General features: G+C 40.2%; 1 protein-coding gene across 3 annotated transcripts in view; it reads right to left on the reverse strand.

Moving 5' to 3' along the window:
* Positions 1 to 3,068: 3,068 nt before the first annotated feature.
* Positions 3,069 to 21,851, reverse strand: part of Dnajc12 (DnaJ heat shock protein family (Hsp40) member C12) — a 59,259-nt gene continuing 40,476 nt past the window's right edge. Inside the window, exons 5-6 of one of the 3 annotated variants that reach the window (XR_012449724.1) lie at positions 8,063 to 10,597; positions 3,069 to 7,505 (exon numbers count right to left, since the gene is read on the reverse strand). Coding sequence is in view for 2 of the 3 variants with exons in the window: in XM_074078981.1 (XP_073935082.1) it covers positions 17,314 to 17,408; positions 17,590 to 17,640 (146 nt within the window). In the remaining variant the exon portion in view is untranslated. Of the gene's footprint in view, positions 7,506 to 8,062; positions 10,598 to 16,721; positions 17,409 to 17,589; positions 17,641 to 21,851 lie in introns of those variants that run through there. The other 2 variants (XM_074078981.1, XM_020160035.2) reach the window with 2 other exon arrangements.

Here is a 21,851-nt window from a genome sequence, read left to right on the forward strand (position 1 = left end):
TCCAATTTTGAACTTTCAGCCTTCAGAACCATGATCTGAATAAACCTTGTTTCCTTACAAATTACCCAGTTTGTGGTATTCAGTTATAGCAACAGAAACAGGCTAAAGCCTCTTTTCCCACTAGATGGTAAATTTCCTGAGAATGTAAAAAGGGACTTTATCTTGTATTCCTGCCTGGCACAGAAAGCTACTCAAATTTTGATGACAAATGAGTAAATACATGAGCCAGCACACATATCCACATTCTACCCCTAGAATGCCCCCCAAAATGGGCAGGAATATTCAACATACTACTCCTTTTTTAAAATAAAATGGTGTAAGAGTGTCCTCCTTTTTTGAAAGTGACGAATCTTTGCCTTGGTATGAGCTCATTTAATATACAGTATCTTCTAACTAGAATAGTTTTCATTTAAAAGAGAGTAAAAGACAACAGTCTATATATACACCTCCTGCCCTTCACATTGCTTTACCTTTCCTCATTTTTTCCCCTTGCCTTCTTTTTCTTCCTTTCTCCTGTCTTCTTGCACTCAAAGGTCAGGTTGAGCCAAGAAGCAAGTTTGTGAAGATCTTTGTCTCTGCAGGTCAACCCCACTTTTATCTAAGAGCAGTTCACTTTCTGCCCCACTTCCATGCAACTTGGGTGTCACCTATCTCTGTAGTAAGCCAAGGAAAAACCCACATATCTCTGAGGGTGGGGACAATGAGGGAGAGGTTCTGTAGTTGCACTCCTCTTCTTAAAGGAAATGATTTCACTTCTCTTTCCACATTTCTTCCCCTTCTGACCCCCACCCATCAACAACCATTCTGTGAATCCATCCCTGGGAGCGAGTTTTTTCCTGACCCAAACCTCACATTGTGCACACAGTCTGAGAATTTTTCTTCTACAAGACCCATTTTTTTCCCCTTTTTCATGGTACAAGGCAATTCAGACCCGTTCCTGTACAGCCATCAAAGAAACATCTTCAGAAGGCATAGGGAGTTATAATATACTATTAAGGTTTCCTTCCCAACATTTCTCTACTTCCTTTAGTAGAAGATAATCCCTGCAACTTCCCAATTAGAGTTCAGTGTTACAGCATAAATAGACTGAACTGAGTATTTTGCAAATTGTAATCAGTTAATCCATAAACAAATACCAAACTCCCGTTCCTTTCTATATCCGGGTTCTTCTCAATGTTCCTCATTCCTGCTTGTGACATCTCCAGCCATGGCGCAGAACACACCCACTAGGAGCCATCCTGATACTTCCCTATCCATTTTCTCATTCCCTGTCCAAGCCCAGTGCCACTGAGTTCACCCCTAAATATGCTGAGACTCCATTTGTTCTGTACCTATCACTACCCCCCCCAGTCTAAATCTACACCACTTCTCATCTCAGCTACTTCTCAGCCTACTAATTGTCTTCTCCATCCGCTCTTCTCCCCGCTCTTCATCTTTAAAAATGCACTTTGATCTCCTAACCTTTCCCTTGAAAACTCTTCTGCGATTTCCCATGTGCTCTTATAATAATGACTAGAATAACTAGCATGACCCCACAGCTCCCCATGCTCCTACATGGCACAGTCCTGGCCTCTCCCCTCATCCTGTGGTCAACTGCATTGTCCTTCTTTTACTTCCTGGAAGAGACCAAGTTCTTTCCCACCTTAGGAATTTTACACATGTGCCAATGTCATCCTCCTTATCAAACTGGTCAGGCCCTTTCTTCTGTGATTTCATACAATTTTAGTCTTTATCTTCACAACACTTACCATACTTAGTGTCATTTGTTATACAAATGTTTGCCCTTCTCCCTCTGTGTGTGTGCATGTGTGCAGATGTATAACCTCTGAATCCCCTAATCTGGTACTTAGTGAACCTTCAATAAATAATTTTGTTTAATGAATTTTGTGACTATGAGGGTCAGAAAGCAAAAGATCCCAGAATACCTGAAGGAGAAGAGGTGGAGTCTCCAAGGAAGGATGGTAAACTCTGTTTCCTTCAACTTTGGAGGATAAAGCAAAATCTCCTGAAGACATTTGTGCCCTGACTCCATAGATCAGCAGGAATATTGCAGCAGAGCTACCAGATGGATTGCAGTGCTGTTCAGCATGATTTATGAAGCTGTTACTGTGTTTTAACACTCCGTGTTCATCGTAAAGGAATTTCATCTCCAGAGGTTTCATTAACAGAGGCACTGTTGGGCTGTGGAAAAGGATGCATGCAGCTTGTCCTCCAAGTCTCCGCTGGAGGGGACGCTCAGCTCTGGAGGTCTTGTTCCCCACTGTGCCCAACTGACCCCAGTTGTCCTCAAGGACATCTGGTCTCAGGGCATCTGTACCTACTAGAATGCAAATGACTAATGGCATTCCCTAAGACTCTGTCTTGCACAGGGTCAGAGAAACAGAAGCTCTGGACCTAGGGTTTTGGGGTAAAACAAATGACCTGTTCCAGCTGAAGCATTGGAGAAAACAGAGAAATCTCAGCTCGTGTTCCAGCAACTCATTTCCTTCCTTCTAAACCTGCATGAAATTGCTCAGTCCAGTTCACCCTAGTTCCCAGACCAGATGGTACAGAAAATGAGTTATTTCTACTTCTTTCCCACATTCCCAAATGCCCACTCATCAGCCTTCTATCTGAGGGTCAAGTATAAACATGGTGGACTTAGATTTACCTGGGTGGCTTTGCTTGGTGCCAGGCTGCCAGGGGAGCCATGCGTGGGCGAGGCCAGGTCTCCATTGGTATCTCAGGCCATTGTCCAGTAGCAGAGAGTGTGGCTCACTGGCTTTATGCTCTGGATGCTGTCTGCTTCCTGAGGTCAGGGATGGAGAAGTGGCTGAGATTGGCTGATGGGGCCCAGCTCCAGCCTGCTGGGGAGGAAATGAGAGCCCCTTTGTTCTCTTCATTTTGACCCTAATCAAACCTCTGCATCACGTTTGCCTGCAAAGACTCTTAGGAAATCTATTTCCTTCCCAAACACATCTGTTTAAGACAAGATTCTCAGACCAAGTAGATCTCACTGCCTCAGAATGAATAGACCATAATTTATTTAACCAAATCCTTTTTAATGACCATGAACATTATTTCCAATCTTTTTTTTTTAACAATTATAAGTCAGTTTATTAAACTTATTAAAATAGTTGACTTAGGCATCTGCAATGGTGACTTCGACCTCCACTCCTGGCTCAATACTGATGGAAGTAATCTGTTTAACAATTTCAGAAGGGCTGTGCAAGTCAATGAGTCGCTTGTGGATTCTCATTTGGAACCGGTCCCACGTCTTAGAACCTTCACCACAAGGTGTCTTTCTTGTAGTAATTCTCAAAGTCTTGGTCAGCATTTCATTTTAAAAAAAAAAAGAAGAAGAAGAAGAAAGAAAGAAAACACTTGTTAACAAGAAGATGTTCCAGTAGTAATTTCTGTGACCTCAGCCTCTGGCCACTCAAATCCCTCTGGGTGTGGTACTCACTGCCTGTGGCTCATGAAGGAGACAGCAAAGACTAGAGCTACACAGAATGCAGGTTTAGAGCCTTCCCTGTAAAGTGAAAAGTGTCATGATAAAGCAAAGCAGTGGAGGTAGCCCGTGAGACCCACTCAATACTGCTGCTGCTTGCAAAACCTTTCAGGGATGAGATGGATAACGCTATGAAATTTTTTCAGTACCTTCGTGTATATCATGCACAGTCTAGACACCTTTGCAAGATTGACTTGAAGATGGGTTCATTTTAGAAACTTATTTACCTCAAAAATGCAGGCAAAGAGGCTCACAAATGCTATTATCTATTTCTTTTCCTGTTCCTGCTTTTGCCACAAAAATTAGCCAATATATCATTCAGATCTATTCATGATAATATGGTCTTGGTTTACAATCATTCGGGCTTGAAAAATGACCACCCTGCAGGCAGATTGATGCTGCCTGAGCCGCTCATTTCTACCACGTGTTCACACGTCAGCACTTCCTTCAAGTGGTGTGTCTTGATGAATTATTTTTTTTTTTTACCCCGCACTTCTTTTTAAGCTTCATTTAAAAAGTAATAATAACCCTCTGACCATTGTTCTCAAAATTGTCTGTAAAACCCAATGTGCTACTGTTTAGGCTGTAGGTTCACCTCTCAATTATTTAGTTGCTCTTTTTCTATTATCTACTAATATTACTACAGCATTTGAGGACTTCTCATTGGAGGAAAGATTTGACTATTGGGGAAAAGAGAGATTTTCACTTTTCCAGGTAAACCCTCCACAAAGCCATAACATTTTCCAGTCATGACTCTTCTAGTCTGCAGTGGCACAGATTCTGAGGGAAGCAGTACACGATGTTGTTTTATTGTTGTTCTTGCCTTGTTAATTGTTCTTGAGACAGGTTCTCACTATGTTGTCCAGGCTGGTCTTGAACTTGTGAGTTCAAGTGATCCTCCTGCCTCAGCCTCCTGAATAGCTAGGAATGCCACCACACCTGGCTAATTTTTTTTCTTTCTTTCTTTTTTTTTTTTTTTTTTTTTTTTGTCTTTTCTGTTTAGTTGCTGGGGATTGAATCTAGAGCCTCATACATGCTAGGCAAGCACTCTGCCAGTGAGCTACATCTCAGCTCTCCTCTTTTTAAAAATGATAAAAGTATCAGGCTAGAGTGCTTACCTTGCATACACAAGGCCCTGGGTTCAATCCCCAGCTCTATAAAAAAAAATTTAATTGATAACTGTACCAAATTGCTTATATGAGTAACAGAAGACACACTCCAGTCAGAATAATCATATACAAATTTAATGAAGAGACTATTTAGGAGAATATAAAGAAGTCACAAGAAACAACTAAGCTGTCACTACTCCTAAGGGGGAAAGGAACAGACACCAGAAGAAGGACTGTCCCAGAGAAGCAGTGACCTCCCTTCAGGGACACAACTGGGGCAAGGTGGTCCAGCAGGGAGGAAGCTCTCACTCATCTTCCTCCCTTGCTCTCTAGCTGGGCCTCTCCATTGGCCAAAGGTCAGTAGTCTTCCTCTGCAGCTGAAAACAGGGGCACAGAGTGGGTCCAGAGAGATAAATATTTCCTTTGTGTCCTCTATTCATAAAGTTTAACATGTATGGTTATATTACTGTATCTCATAAATAGGCACAATTATTAAATGTAAATTAAAACTGTTTTACATATAATTAAACATTAAATCATTGACTATTTTAAGCATACAGTGTTGCAAACATTTTTATTACATTTCATGAGCCCTTTGCCTTCATGATCATGATTTTGAACAGTATATAGCAGGCAGTGCAGTGGCTGCATCAAGTTTAAGAACTCAGTGTTGCACACTTTGGCTACTCCTTTCTTTTATCTTTTATTTGCTATGTAGCTAGCAAACAAAAAAGCTATCTTTGAAAAAAAAAAGATAAAAGCTTTTTGTGATAGAAGCTTTTTTCCATTTTTGTGTTATTTGTTTAGGATCTATATCTCCAAAACCAGAATATTGAAGAAAAAGATCTGAACCTTTTCATGGTTCTTAATATTATAATCCTAAATTACATTGCTAAAGAATTGTGCCAATGCACAATGTCACCAGCAATGCATAAGAAAGCTGGGACCATGGAGCCCTCACCTACATTGTGTCTGGTCACAAACAGAATTTTCTTTTTCTTTTCTAATATACCACGTAAGTATTTCATGGTTGCTTAATTTGCTTTTCTTTGGTCACCAGTCGAGTTTCTATGTTTTACCATATGTTTTATTGCTAGTTGTGTTGCTATTCAATTGCTGAATTTCTACTGTATCAGTTATTGGTCCTCAAAGCTACTGCTGAAATTGATTCCCAGAGAATCCTTTCTGAAAACACTTGCATACTGTGATGGTAAAGACAGTGATTTCAAAGGAATGAGGCTGATAAATTTCAAATTCTGAAGGTTTGGGAGCCTTAATATCTACTTTTTGGCAAGTTTATAACTCTATCAGATTGCAAGATTTAACTACCCTTTCCCTGTAACTCTTCCTGCCCCTGCTCCAGCACTTAAAATAATTGGTTCTCTATGGGAGTATCACATTGAAATGCCCATGTACTATCAATGTAAGCTAACTAAAAAGAAAATTTAAAAAAAAATAACTAGGATAAAATTGAAGGACTGGGCTTGTGGCTCAAATGGTAGAGTGTCTGCCTAGTAACATGAGCGCTGAGTTCAAACTCCAGTACCACAAAAACTAAACACAGGGTGCATGATGATAACAGTAATAATTTTATGATACTTTCTCTTCCTCATTGGCCATGTGATGGGTCAATGTTGGGACAGACTGACTGATTGTGAGATCCATGTGTGTTTGTTATGGTCTCAACTATCACTCTTTTTTCTCTCACCCTGTCTCACAGGGGATTTGTGGGAGTATCTTCCTTGATCAGCCTGGCTGCAAGGCTGTGGAAGATTCTTTTTATATCTGAGTTTCTCAAACATTAAAAGAATCAAATAGGAGAGCTTAGTAAGAACACAGTCCTCGGGGTTCACCTTTGGAAATCATGATTCAGTAGATACAAATGAACCCAGGAATCTACGAATTTTTAAGTGTTTGGTTGTAGTGGTGTCCATTGACCTGCACGTTGGAAGACACTGTTATAGATCCTTGGAGTAGGAAGTATATCTACACTTTGAAAATCCTCAAGGCACGGGCAGAAATGAGGCTGGGAGGGAGGTGTAATTCTTGAACACCTACTCCCTTTGCCTGGCATCTCAATGGCCCAAGCAACCTACAGAATTACTAAATCGGTGTGGATTTTCTTCATGCCACCTGAGTTTTGAGTCTCTGCAGTCACAGAGACACTAGCAAGTGCTTTCTGAGTGGACCCTTCTGCTACTACTAGCCCAATGCTACCATCTTGTGGCTGTCAAAGGAAAGGTAACCCAATTTTTTTTTTCAGACGTCTGTGTGACTATATTGTCATTTTCTCCATCAATTTTTAATCTTGGTAGAACCTACTTTAGAGAATTTTGAAAGAATACAAAAATATTCTCAGAGAGTTATAAAAAATAATTTATATCTTAAAAATCATCTTGTAAAAAATGGCCTAGCTTTTTGTATGACAAGTTCACTAAAATGCTAAAATCGTGATGTATCACTCTGCTAAAATCATAAATATCAATTACACATTTTTCATGTGGGAACTTGGCATCCTGAAATTCTCCCTTTTCCAGAAATGGAATCACTCCTTGGGAAATATCTTAGTGGATGGTCTGCAGAAACCAGTCTGCTCATTTGTCTTCAGAGTTTCAACTGTACTTGCACGTCAGAGAAAAAACTACACCCTTTGTAGTGTGTCACTTTCTTGCTTCTTCTTTGAAACCACTTGTAAAGTTTAACTTTTGCCACTACAAATCAGAAAACTTCACACACACAAACACACACACACAATCTCAAGCACCTGAGTTGTCTTCAGTTCGGAGCATTATACCAAACATATCACCAATGTCAGGGGAGAGAGATGGAGGTCCCCATGCCCAAGTAGAGGAGATGGGCCACTCAGAGACCGGTCTCTAAGTAGAAGGAACATGGAACAGCAGTACCTGGCAGAACCCAAAGTAGAGAGTTAAAACAGACAAACACAAATAACTTCCTCTCTAGCCCTCTGAAGAGAATTTTTACTGTGTGTTTGTATAGCTTTACCCAAATTGTGCCAGGCTACTTTTGTTGTATGTTGTACATGAGGCCAGGCGTTCAGCAAAGGGATCAGTGATGGACAGGACCGTTGTCTCAAGGCGTTCAACATGTTAAGCCAAATCATGCCTGCCCAAGGAGAGGATCCTTCCTCATCTCTTCCTAGCTCTGGTGGTGACCATCAGTCCCTGGTGTTCAGGGATTGCTGCTGAATCACTTCATCTCTGCCTCTGGAGCCACTCTGCCAGCCCTTTTTTTTGTGATGGTTTTTTTGTTTTTTGGGTTTTTTGTTTTTTGAGATAGGGTCTCTCGAACTATTTGCCTGGGCTGACGTTCAACCATAATTCTCCTGATCTCTACCTCCTGAGTAGCTTTAGGATTACAGCCACTGGTGCTGAGCCAAATTCCCCCTTCTTATAGCGATAGCTGTCATGGATTAGAGTCCTTGCTAATAACTTCATCTTACCTTGATTACTTCTGAAAAGATTGTGTTTCCAAAGAAAGTCATCCTCAGAAGTGCAGAGTAATGAGAAGGGGTAGATTTTCAACACATCTTTTATGGGGGACAAAATTCAACCAATAATGTGAATAATTTGAAACATAATACATAAGAAACATACAGAAACAGAGTCTCGTATAATGACTCTATTATCTCATGTACACACCTAGCAAGCTTAATAATCCTCAAGTTTCTGCCAATCTTGTTACATCTGTACACCCATTCACTTCCCCTCCCTGCATGTATTATTTCAAAGCAAATTCCAGACTTCATATCCTGAAATATCTGATGCATCTGTAAAGATAAAGACTATTTTTACATGACCCCAAAACATGAGCAACTCTGAAATGTTCAATAATATCTGATCAGTGTCTGAATTTGAATTTCCAGTTGTCTTGGTTTCTTAACTGTTTGGACCAGGACACACATAAGCTCCTTGAAGTCATTGATTTTTATTCACCTTCCTAGGAGATGTGTTATCAATGCAAGCACCCTTTCTCCCTCTGGTTAGTTGGGCATCGGGTAGTTTTCCTCACTGAAACTGAGTGTAGGAGTAGGAGTTGGAAGATTGCTGAAATGCTCCAAGCAACCAGAATTTAAAGTGAATGGGAGAAGATCGTGGCAGGAGGGAAGGAGAGAAGTGTGGAGACAGCAGGCAGAGGTGAAGAGAGGAGCCAAGAGGAAGGTCGCAGATCCAGGGACCACCAGGCCATGGTGAGAGAAGCTGGAGAGATGGGAATGAGGAAGACGTAGCTGACAGAATTTTAAGAACAAGAGTTCTGACAAGCAACTTTACATTCCCTATTCATTTGCCACCCAGAAAAATTTTCTATTTCCAAGCAGTCAAGCTTTCCAAGTTTTGGGTTGGTTTGATTTTGGGGGTTTGGGGCGAGACTGGGGTTTGAACTCAGAGCTTCACTCTTGCAAAGCAGGCACTCTGTCACTTGAGCCACACCTTCAGTCCATTTTGCTCTGTTTTTTTTGAAGATAGGGTCTCACAAACTATTTGCCCGGACTGGCCTCCAACCACAATCCTTCTGATCTCAGCCTCCCGAGTAGTGAGGACTACAGATATGAGCCAGAAACTAATTCCCAGCTCTTTTATAACAACCCTTATCAAAAATTAACCAAGGTCTCAGGGAATTACATTAATTCCTCCCAAGCTCCTAAGATAACCTAACTACCTTCCACTAGTTTCACATCTTAAAGGTTCCATCCCCCACAGTGGGGACTAAGCTTTCAACACATGATGAACATTTGAGGACAAACTACAGCATGGTTCATCCTCTGTCCCAAGTCCCACCTCAGACCCTGGCAGAGAGAGACATTCAGTATTGGTTATTGACAGAAGAAAAATTAAAGGAGGAGAAGAAAGCAAATATAGGACCAAAAGAAGAAAAACAAGAAGAAATAGAGGCAAGAAGGAAGATCAATCAACAAGGCAAACAATTGACGTTGGTGAGGCAGAACCAGACAGTTTAATTGCCAGATTGCAACACCAAGATCAAATCAGTCCTTCCAAAGCGTTTCCTTGGCTGGCACAGCATTTTTAAATTTTGATTTAGTGATCAAAAAAATTATTTTTTCAGTGCTAAGAATCAAAAGGTCTCACACATACTAAGCAAGCACTCTATCACTGAGCTATATCTCTAGGGTCAAAATTTTAAGAATCACACAAAAATCCAGATTTCTAGCTTCTTAAACAAAAATAAAACAATATTGCAACTATCTGACCTGCCCTGGCCTACCCTCCTCCATGATTTCCCAAGTTATCACAGTCCTCACCGCTCCCTACTGTGGCCCTGCATGGAGGTTGAGTATCATTGGCCACTTTTCATTGTGTGTGTGCTCTTGATTCTTTCTGAATTGGCCTCCTTCACTCATTGATTTCATCTGCCTGACACTTGTGAACATTAGAGTGTGTCAGCCTTGTCCCAGCCAATCCACCCCACCCAGATGCTCTTGACTATAAAAAGAAAGGGGGGGTGGTATTACTCTAGAGCTGTTACTCTCTCTGAGATAACAGAAGTTTTCCGTTATCTGCACTGTCCCATATGATAATTACTAGCCCCAAGTGACTTCGAAGTACTTGAAATGTAAGTGTGAATAATGAGCTGTATTTCTAATTTTATTTAATTTTCATTAATTTAATTTTAATAGTCCATGTGATTGTTGGTTACTAGGTTAGAAATGCATTTTTAGGGCAATGCTTCTCAAGATTTAACATACATAGAAATAGCTAGGGATCTTGTTCAAATACAAGTTACAATCTAGAAGAAAGAGTGGGGCCCAAGACGCTGAGTTCCAGGTGATACTGGTGATGTTGGGCTCGGGTCACACCTTGCTGAGCGAGGGTCTAGGCGAATACTGCTCACACTTTAGCACACATGAGAATCCCCTGGAGAAGGTGTTAAACTGGTCCTGGGCCTCATTCCCCAGGTCCTGATGCAGGAGGTCTGCGGTGCATTTGTAAACAGCACCTAGTGAGGCCAAAGCACCAGCCTACAGAATGGAAAACAGAGTTTTAATCACTAATTATTCTTTCTCAGTTACTATTCGCCTCAGTTCACTTGGGCTCCTACAACAAAATACCACAGACTGGGTAATTTATAAACAACAGAAATGTATTTCTCACTTTTCTGGAAGTTCAAGATGAAGCACCGCAGGCGTGGTGTCTGGTAGGGCTGGGTCTCAGCCTCCAGAGGGGAGAACACCATGACCTCATATGGTGGACAGAACAGGAGGTCAAGAGCTTGAACTGCCTCTGAAGCCTCTTTAAGAAGGTCTGGTGATGTAACCTCTCTCAAAAGGCCCCGCCTCTTAACACTACCACAATGAAGATTAAATTTCAACTTGAATTGTGAGGAAACACCACATTCAACCATAGCACTACTAACAGTTAATGTCCTACATAAAGGGAGTTACTGTCCCCATGTACAGATGAAGAAACTGAGGCACAGGGAGGTTAATGAACTTGCCTAAGGCAAGATCCCTTGTCCCCAAGCTGCATGCATGGAGGGAAGGACACCTTTCTTCCCGCTGGCAGGTGCGCATGCTCGGCGGCAGCAGCAGGGGGCGCCCCACGTACCTCTATAGACAATGTCTCAGGGGACCACAGCGCCCTGACTTTTTGACTGGCTTAGGATCCTAAGTGGAGGGTACCCTGAGATCACTAAGGGCCCCAGAAATAACTGGTAGCACGGAAGGGAAAGAAACATCAACCCCATAGTTCTCATCCTTAGCTGCACATTAGGAGTGGTTAAGTCCCTACCTAGACCTGGCACAGCAGAACTTCTATGGGCAGTGGGGTGGGCTCAGATGTAGGAAAAGCAAAACGTTTTTCTGGCCTCCTCTCTTACACAGCAATTTTCACCTCTGATCTCCAAAAGGTGGGAGATTTCTTCCAATCAGCAGCCAGTCAATTCTCCAGCAGATTTTCCAGCCTGATGTTCTCTAACTCAAGTACAGTCTGAGGTGATCTATCTGGAGACGGTATCAGACCCTACAAGTTGAGGGATCAGTACCACAAGACTATCTTCCACTTCAGATGCCCATGGAAAGCCCCAGGTTGTGCCCTGTGGTTCTGAGTGACTGCTATAAACCACAGCTGCTATAACCTTCTCTTCAGGTTTGGATAATTTGCTGGAAATCAGGGAACCCCTTTACTAATGTTTATGCATTTATTATAAAGATATTACAAAAGCTACAAATGAACAGCCAGATGAAACAGATAAGTAGGATGAGGCATGTGAAAAGGGGCACAAAGTTTCCACACTCTCTCTGGCCATACACCCCTCCAGAAACCTCCCCAAACCTTTCCTTTTGGGGTTTTGTCCTTTTATGGAGGACTATTGTGTAGACATCAGTGATTACACCATTGACCACTGGTTATCCCCAGACATTGGGGGTAGAGCTGAAAGCCCCAGCCCTTCTCTTGCCTTTGTCTTTCTGTGACCTGCCTCCTGTCCTGAAGCTACCTAGAGGCCTCCAGCCACCAGTCATTACCATGCACAAAAGGCGCTTTACTTCCAAAGTTCCAAGAATTTGGGGAATTGTAAGTCAGGAAACAAGGATGAAAACCAAATATATATTTCACAATATCACAGGTGGGAACCAGGGTTTTCATGTTCCCTAGGTGATTCTAAAGTTGAGAACAAATGTTGTTTAAAAAGAATATTAAAAATTTGTTTTCCATGCTATTGTGGGTTTTAGAATGTAATAAAAGCTACAAATTCTTCAAGAAAATGAGGCTAGTTGCAAGGTTCAAATAAGAAATGCAAGGAAATTCTTTGGAAACTGTTAAAAGCAAGAGTTACTGTTAGTATTATTATTAGATCCTGTTTTAGAGCCGATGTCAATGTCTAATGAGCTGGAAATATTTAATATAGAAATTCACCATTGTCTTCAGAGGAGTGACGCTATCAAGAAAAACATCAAACTCAGCTGAAGGTGAAAAGACAATTGAGGTGTTTCAGGCTGGTATATACACACCTTTCAATTGTAATCTCTCCCCCGTCTCTGCTTTTTATTTAAAAGAACAGTAAGACAGGAAAGGTTATCAGCAAGAAATGATGGCGAGACATATCCTCTCTCTATGCCTTCTCCATTCTTGATAATCCTCTACTTTAATTTATGGCTTTCACATTCCTCCCTAGTTCCTACACTGATCTGGCTTTTAGCCAAGGTTGTAAACTAGCAGCCCTAAGAGGTCTATCCTCATCCCAGATCCTGTGTTCTGCAAAGGGGAGATCTGTTTATCTATCCATGGGTAGAAGAAACTGGATCAGAGGACTCAAGAAATTTGCCCTGAATCCCACAGTAAATTAGAGCCAGAAAAAGATCCAGTTCTCTGTAAACCTAGCAGAAATCCCACAATCAGTACAAGAAATAATCAGAACAAAACATAAAAACATTGGAAGAAACAAAAGAATGGAGTGGGGTGGGGAGAAAGAACAAGCTGCCTGATGCAAAACGTCCCCAAACATGAGGGGAGATGACAGACAGCCAAGAGTAATGATACCGAAGACAGAGCCACATTGATGCATATCACAAAACCTGAAACTGAAGGGAATTGAAGCCTTTCCTTGGGAGGCATTTCATCATTTTCTCAATAATTGCATCAGTTTTATAATTTCTTCCATCGCTGACTCCCCAGAAGTCCCAGTATCTCTTATCTGATGTAGAGGTGGCAGGTAACGGTGTTTGCCTTCCAGGAAATTAAAGACCCCCTCAATGACTGCATTAGTCATCCACACTTGTTGCTGTGACTGAGCTTACAATTAGCATCAGATCTGGGCAGGGGAAAGATACGAAAATTCATAAGCAGGAAACAATCATATCTTCTCCTTATCTAGCTCTCACTTTATAAGAAATACCTGCGAAGTCTTTTTTGTGTGTGCATTTCTAATGTTTTCCATCACGGGACATATTTTGACAGGCTGGAAGATGTCCACAGGGGTACTGGAAACTATTTTGGATTCGTAGGAAATCATGAACTCCATCTAGCTTTCTGAGTTGCTCTATTGAGCTGCCCTTTACTTAAAAGAACAAAAATGTTTCAGGATTGTATTTCAACATTTCAGGACACCCAGAAGGCAAGTAACTGTAGCACTGAAAAAAAGGCTCTGTTCTCTCTCCTTGGAAGGTGCTAGAAGTGTGTACTCTGGTTTTATTACTGCTTTATCTGTTGGGCACTTTTTCACACTAGGGGTTAGGGAGGAGCTGGGCACATTGTTCTGTAAGCATGGTGCTTCAGACTGAGCCACGCAACAAAGTCTAGCCTAGAGTGGGAAAAACTAAAGGCAAGAATACTAATGGACAAGCGCTGGTTCCTGAGTTTTTCAAGCTAATGGCCCAAAGGTCTCTGAAACCTGCCAAACTGTTGGCAATAATGGCGCCGATAGGTTTCAGTTCTTACTGACCCTTAAGCTTCTGTTCTCCAGGGTCACGGTCCTGCCTCCCAGGGTCACAGTACTGCCTTAAGTCTAGCTTGAATCCTCCTTCTGCCCCAACCTCCAATCAGCATGAACCATAAGATCCTAACCAACCAGATCATGCTGAGTGCCACTGAGGGGTATTTAAGCCCCTGCCCCTCTCTCTCTCCCTCTCTTGGCTCTCTCTGCTCTCTCCCTCTCCCACCCGGCAATAAAAAATCTCTTGGCCAGATCACTTCTCTCCACGTGGTCACTTTTGGGGCCTATATTTCCTTACACAAACTGTCTTTGTTTGCTTAAGAATATAGTAACAAAATTTTAAATGTACACATGTAACTCTTTGACTCATGAAATCCAAGGCTAGGTATTTACCCTACAGGCATACCTCACATATATGTCTATATTTTGTACAAAGCTATTTGTTAGAGTATAATTTGTAGTTACAAAACAAAAAAAACCCAAAAAAAGATAAACAGTGGGACATAGGTGATGCACATCTGTAATTCCAGCACTCAGAAGGCTAAGACAAGAGGAACATGAGTTCAAGGCCAGACTGTGCTACATAGTGAGACCCTGTCTCAAAAAACAATGTACATATGTATGTAAATGGAAAAATGAGACCTGTTGAAACTATTCCAAGAGTGGGTGGAAGGAAGATAAAAGAGAATGATGGAGGGGTGAATTCAACTGTAAATGTCACAGTGTACCCCCAGTACAATAATAATAATAATAATAATAATAAAACTTTTTAAAAAAAAAGATAATAAATAGCCTGGCCTGGCACCAGTGGCTCACACCTGTAATCGTAGATACTCAGGAGGCAGAGATCAGGAGGATCTAAGTTTGAAGCCAGCCTGGGCAAACAGTTCATGAGACTCTATCATAAAAAAAAAAAAAAAAAATCACAAAAAAGGGCAGGTGGGGGGCTGGTGGAGTGGCTCAAGTGGTTGAGCGCCTGCCTAGCAAGCTTGAGGTCCTGAGTTCAAACCCCAGTACCACCAAAAAAAAAAAAAAAAAAAAAAAAGGGCAGGTGGAGTGTCTCAAGGTGTAGGCTCTGAGTGCAAACCCCATACCACAATAAATAAAATAAATAGCCTAAAGAGGCATTAACAGAGGATAAGTTCAATAAACTATGCTTCATCCACACAATGGAATCCTATACAGCAGATAAAAAAGATTAAAGTAGCACTTACATACTTCAGGAAAATCTCCAAGCTGTATTAGCTTAATAAATGTAGGCAACACAGCAGTGGATATAATATGCTACTGCGGCGAGATAGGTAAGGTCACTGGGAAACTTAAAAAACTTTATATATATATATATTTTATATATATATATATCACAAATTAAGCCAGGCTCAGGAATTAAACAGAACCAAGAAGTAAAACTGAAAAAAATCACTGAGAACAGCAAGCCTTCCTTCCATCAACCCCCACTCCCTTCCCCAAACTTCTTTTAGATGTTAAAAACTCCATTTTGTCTCTCTGCTTGGGACCTTAACAAAATGATGAAGGGTCACCAAGTGATTTGACCAGATTTGTAGGTAAGGGTTCCAGCGCAGAAAGCATAAATACACCAGGGACAAGGGAGGTCATCCATTTTGAGCCTCTCTGCTTCCACTCCCCCACTCCACCCCACCATGTCAGGAGGTGCGCCTTTCTCCCTTTCTCTTTCTCCCTGCTTTCCTAAATAAACCCTTGCTGAACATAATTTCTGAAAAATATTCTGAAACTGAGGGAAAACCAAAATGAACCCTCTAACCTCACTTGCTTTTGAGTCGGCTTCAAAAACCACCAATTTTGGAGGTCACACAGTTGAGCAATACATTATTAGTCTCCCACTAGCTTTGACTAAGACCTCTGACCTGTGGGTCACAATGATCCCAGTTGCCTAGGTTATTTGCAGGGACTTGAAGGCCACTTTGTCAAATCACCTGCTCTTCATTTGGATCTGTGCAAGTCTCCTATGGGTCACCTTTGCTGTGACAGAACCTAAAACTCCACCTTCAGGTCACGCTAACACCGTGATTTTCTGAGCTAGAGTCCCATGAAGAGGAACACAGTTTGCTCATGGGAGCCCAGACCACAAATTGCTTCACCTCCAGTCACTTTTCCCACAGTTTACATCACCCAGGCTGCTTTTATTCTTTTTTCTTTTCTTTCGTTTCCCTTTCTTTTTCTCATTAACTAAGGAAACTTGACTCTAAAATTGTTTTTCTTCTTAACTGTTTATTTCTCCAAAAAGTACAAAATAAACACAGACTACACATGACCATTAAGAATTCCAACCTGGGCTGGGGGAATGGCTCAAGTGGTAGAGTACCTACCTAGCAAGCATGAGGCCCTGAGTTCAAAACCTAGTACCCTCCAAAAAAAAAAAAGAATTCCAATCTAATGTAGTTCTGCTACCTAACAGACCTGTTTTCATAGTTAGAACACAATTTATAAATTTCTCACTCATTTATATAATAAATCTTATAAAAAATACATAACTTTTTCAAATAAATCATAGCCTTTTAAATTTGCAATTATTAAAGTAGAAATAATTATTCAAATTGTTTTGAAAACACAATGGAAGGGCTGGGAGCAAGACTCAAGTGGTAGGGCCTTGAAAGGCCTTGAAAGTACAAGGTCCCAAGTTCAAACCCCAGTACTGCCAAAAAGAAAAATAAATTAGTTGAATTAAAAATGCATATTGGGAAAATTATTTATTTCACTCCATGAAATTTAGACAAGTAATTTTACATTTTATTTTAAGACAACAGTCAGAAAACATTTCTGTACATCTGATACTAATAAGGATCATGATATATAGGTGAAATATTTAAACATGCAGACTCACTTTTAATGGATTTCTATAAATAACATTAACAGGAAAACACATATAACACAACTTAGTTGGATCTAAAAGCTTTAATGCATTTAAATATTGAAGGAAACTAATATCCTGAACACTTTTTCACTTAAAAAACACATTGTGGGGAGGGCAGATAGCAGGGTGTACACAAGGTCCTGGGTTTGATCCCCAGCAAAAAGCAAAACAAAAAATACATTGTAAGAATAGGCTCAAAGATGATGGAGGAATTAATCACACTCAACAATTCACAAACATGACGTTTTTTTGTTTTTTTTTTGAGACAAGGTCTCACCATGCAGCCCGAACTGCCTCAGCTTCCCAAGTGCTGGGATTACAGCCTGCACCAACATGTCCAGCTCAAACATGGCATTTTTAAGATGTGAACAAGGACAATGTGTTAGCAGCACAGGCAACAGGGCGGGAACTCTTCATATCTCGTAGTTTCTGAACTTCCTGAGGAGTTCTGAAGGAGCATCCCCAGACCAGCGGAAACGGAGGTGCCCATAATTCACGTCTGAGAAGTCTTTAGAAAAGAGAAACAATTTAAAATCAGAGGTAGGAAGAGAAAAGTCCAGACTACAAAGTAAAACAGCTCAGGGATAAGATTTCACTGCAATAAGTGAAAACAGAAAAAGATCAACTTAAGCACACTATGAAATTTGTATGAACAGGAATTATACTTTATGTAGAAGAACCTCACTTACTTAAATACTTAAAAATTATTCTCTCCGCTGGCAGGTACTTTACCAATTTACCTGTTAAGAAATTGGAAATTATTTTCACACAGCTTTCAAAAACTTTTTTCTAAAAGTAAAAGGTAAAGGTCAATGGTAAAGATCTCTAAAAATACTAGTAGTTTAATTTCATGGTAATAAGATTTTTCTAAATTACAGTAGACAGCATTACTAAAAACTAAAGAAAAGTCATTGTCCTTTTCTACTGGGAGAAGTATACATTGGAAAGACTCTTCAGGAAGGCAATTTGGAATTATTTATCAAACTTACTAACTTGCATAAGCCTTTAATTCAGTAATTCTACTTCTGGAAAATCATCCTAAGGAAATAAAAATGGATATGCCCAAGGGTTTAACTCTAAAAATTTTACAATGATGCCATTTATAAATGTTTTAATCAAGAAACAACCTAAATCTTCAGCAACAGAAAGCTGATTAAAAGACTTTGAGCTGGGTGCTAGTGGCTCACGGCTATAATCCTAGCTACTTGGGAGGCATAGCTCAGAAGGACTGCAGTTCAAAGCCAGCCCAGGGCAAATAATTCATGAGACCCTCTCTCAAAAAATACCCAACACAACACACACACACACAAAAGGGCTGATGGAATGGGTCAGGAGGCAGAGACCCCGCCTAGCAAGCATGAGACCCTAAGTTCAAACCCCCAAAGTTTTATGTGTATGCTGGGGGTTGAACCCAGGCCCTCACGCCTAAGTACTCTCTGTAACACTGAGCCCCAACAATTTTTAATATTTACTATCATAGAAAAATGGTCGTGGACTATTACCAAATGACAGATAATTAGAAAACACTTTTTATAGTATGATGCCTTTCCTAAATTAATTATTTACATGGTATTTACATAAACATTTTTAAAAAGCTAAAAGGAAGCCCACCGTGATGGTGCACATTTATAATCTCACCACTTAGGAGCCTGAGGCAGGAAGATTGTGAGTTTGAGGCCAGCCTAGGGTACAGAGAGAGATTCTGTCTCAAAAAAGAAAAAATCTAAATGGAAACACACCAAAATGTTAACTGTAGTTATCCTTGGATAGTTGCAATAGATGTAATTTTCATTTCTTGTATTATTTTTATCTGGACAATCTTATTTTTCTTCAATAAAAAAAGCATGCTTTATAGCCAGCTGTGGTAGCCCACACATGTAATCTCAGCACTAGGGAGGCTGAGGCAGGAGAATCATGAGTTTGAGGATAGCCCAGACTACAAAGTGAGACTCTATCTCCAAACAAACAAACAAAAGCATGCTTTATGTCTTTCTTTATGTTCATAATATTGCCAATGGGAAAAACCAATTATAGAATAATATGTAAAACAGGCTTCCATTGATATGTAAAAATGGTACCTAAATATCTAGCCAGGAAAAAAATACACAGAATAATTTAGTGTTTATTTCAGGAAAACAGGACTTCCCACTTTTTTTTTCAAATTATCAGAGAAAACAATTCCAAAAACATTCTATTTAAGGGAAAAAGGAAATTATTTCTGACAGTGTAACTGAAACTTACTTAGGATTACCCTTGCAGCTTTAGGTATACTAATATAAATGAAAATAAACCAAAATATCAATTATTGGTATTTTCTGGATAATAAGATTACAAATTGTTATTTTTTTCTTACATTTCTACAGCAAATATGTGTCATTTTTGTAGTTTTTAAAAAGATGTAGTTCCTAGGAATAGAAGGAATGTACCTCAACAGAAAAAAGGCTATATATGACAAACCTATAGCTAGCATCATACTAAATGGGGAAAAACTGAAATCATTTTCCCTAAAGTCAGGAACAAGACAAAGGTACCCATGCTCTCCACTCCTATTCAACACAGTCTTGGAATTCCTAGCCAGAGCAAGAAGGCAGGAAGAAGAAATAAAAGGAATACAAACAGGTAAAGAAGAAGTCAAACCATCCCTGTTCACAGATGACATGATCCTATACCTCAAGGAACCAAAAAACTCCACCAAAAAAATTCCTAGACACCACCATAAACAGCTTCAGCAAAGTAGCAGGATTCAAAATCAATTTACAAAAATCAGTAGCCTCTCCATATACCAACAATGAACAGACTGAGAAAGAATATAGGAAAACAATTCCATTTACAATAGCCTCAAAAAAAATCAAATACTTAGGAATAAACTTAACAAATGATATAAATGACCTCTACAAGGAGAAATATAAACATCTGAAGAAAGAGATCGAAGAAGACTACAGAAGGTGGAAAAATCTCCCATGCTCATGGATTAGCAGAATCAACATAGTAAAAATGGCTATACTACCAAAAGCAATCTACATGTTCAACACAATCCCCATCAAAACCCCAATGACATTCATCACAGAGATTGAAAAATCTACCCTAAAGTTCATTTGGAAACACAAGAAACTGAGAATAGCCAAGGCAATACTCAGCAAAAAAAAACAACTCTGGAGGTGTCATAATACCCACCTTCAAACTACACTACAGAACCATTGCAATAAAAACAGCATGGTAATGGCACAAAAACAGACATGAAGACCAGTGGAACAGAACAGAGGACCTGGATATGAATTCACGCAGCTACGCTCACCTAATTTTGACAAAGGTAGAGAAAAGACAGCCTCTTCAACAAATGTTGCTGGGAAAACTGGATATCTGCCTGCAGAAAACTGAAACTAGATCTATGTTTGCCACTCTGTACACATATCAACTCAAAGTGGATTAAGGACCTTAATGTCAGACCTGAAACCTTGAGGCTAGTACAAGAAAAAGCAAGGAATACTCTGGAAGCAGTAGGCATAGGCAAGGACTTCCTCAGTAGAACACAAGTGGCTCAGCAACTAAGAGAAATGATGGACAAATGGCAGTATATGAAATTAAAAAGCTTCTGTACAACAAAAGGTATGGTCTCTAAATTGAAGAGGCCACCTACAGAATGGGATAAAATCTTTGCCAGTTATACATCAGACCAGGGACTGATAACCAGAATATACAGAGAGCTCAAGAAACTAAACTCCCTCCAAATCAATGACCCAATAAAGAAATGGGCAACTGAATTAAACAGAACTTTTTCAAAGGAAGAAATCCAAATGACTAAAAAACACACGAGAAAATGCTTACCCTTCCTGCCCATAAAGGAAATGCAAATCAAAACCACACTAAGATTCCACCTCACCCCTGTTAGAATAGCCATCATCAAAAACACCACCACCAACATGTGTTAGTGAGGATGTGGGGAAAAAGGAACCCTCATACACTGCTGGTGGGATTGTAAGCTGGTACAAACACTTTGGAAAACAATATGGAGGTTCCTTAAAAAACTAAACACAGATCTGCCCATATGATCCAGCAATCCCACTCTTGGGGATATACCCAAAGGAACGTGACTCAGGTTACTCCACAGGCACCTGGACACCCATGTTTATTGCAGCACTATTCACAATAGCCAAGCTATGTATACAGCCAAGATGCCCCACTACTGACGAATGGATCAAGAAAATGTGGTATTTATACACAATGGAATTTTACTCAGCCACAAAGAATGAAATTTTGTCATTCACAGGTAAATGGATGGAACTAGAGAACATCATCTTAAGTGAAGTCAGCCAGGCTCAGAAGGCCAAAAATCGCATGTTCTCTCTCATATTTGGATTACAGACCTACAACAAATGCAGCAATATTATGGGACACAGGTCACACTAAGGGGAGACTACACACAGGAGGGATAGGGCAAGGGAAGGAAACCAAAACCTTGAATGAGGCTGATATGCTCACTGTACAGGAATGAATATAGAAATCGTAAACTGACTGGCCACCATAGGAAGGGGTCTAGGGAGGAGTGAAGAGGACTGGAAGAGGTGAATCAATTCAGCTTGTAATACACATATGCAGGGGAATAACACAAGGAAACTCCCTATGTAGCTGTCTTTATCTCAAACTAGTAAAAATGCCATGTTTCTCTTATTATCTTTTATGTTTTTTTCTTCTACAAAATTGGAGGAACAGTAGAGCAGAACAGGTTCTTCCCAGTGGGGGAAGCACAGGTGGGAGGGGGAGGCGGCAGGGAAAGGGATAGGAGGATGAATATGATACAAATAATGTACACATGTATGTAAATATGAAAATGATACCTGTTGAAACTGTGCCAAAAATCAGGGGAAGGGGGATGAAAGAGAGCAGTGGAGGGGTGAATTAAAATATAATATATTTTATACATTGTAAGAACCTTTTAAATGCTACAATGTAC

The sequence above is a fragment of the Castor canadensis genome, chromosome 7 (genome assembly GCF_047511655.1).
Source record: "Castor canadensis chromosome 7, mCasCan1.hap1v2, whole genome shotgun sequence".
Taxonomy (NCBI): Eukaryota; Metazoa; Chordata; class Mammalia; order Rodentia; family Castoridae; genus Castor; species Castor canadensis.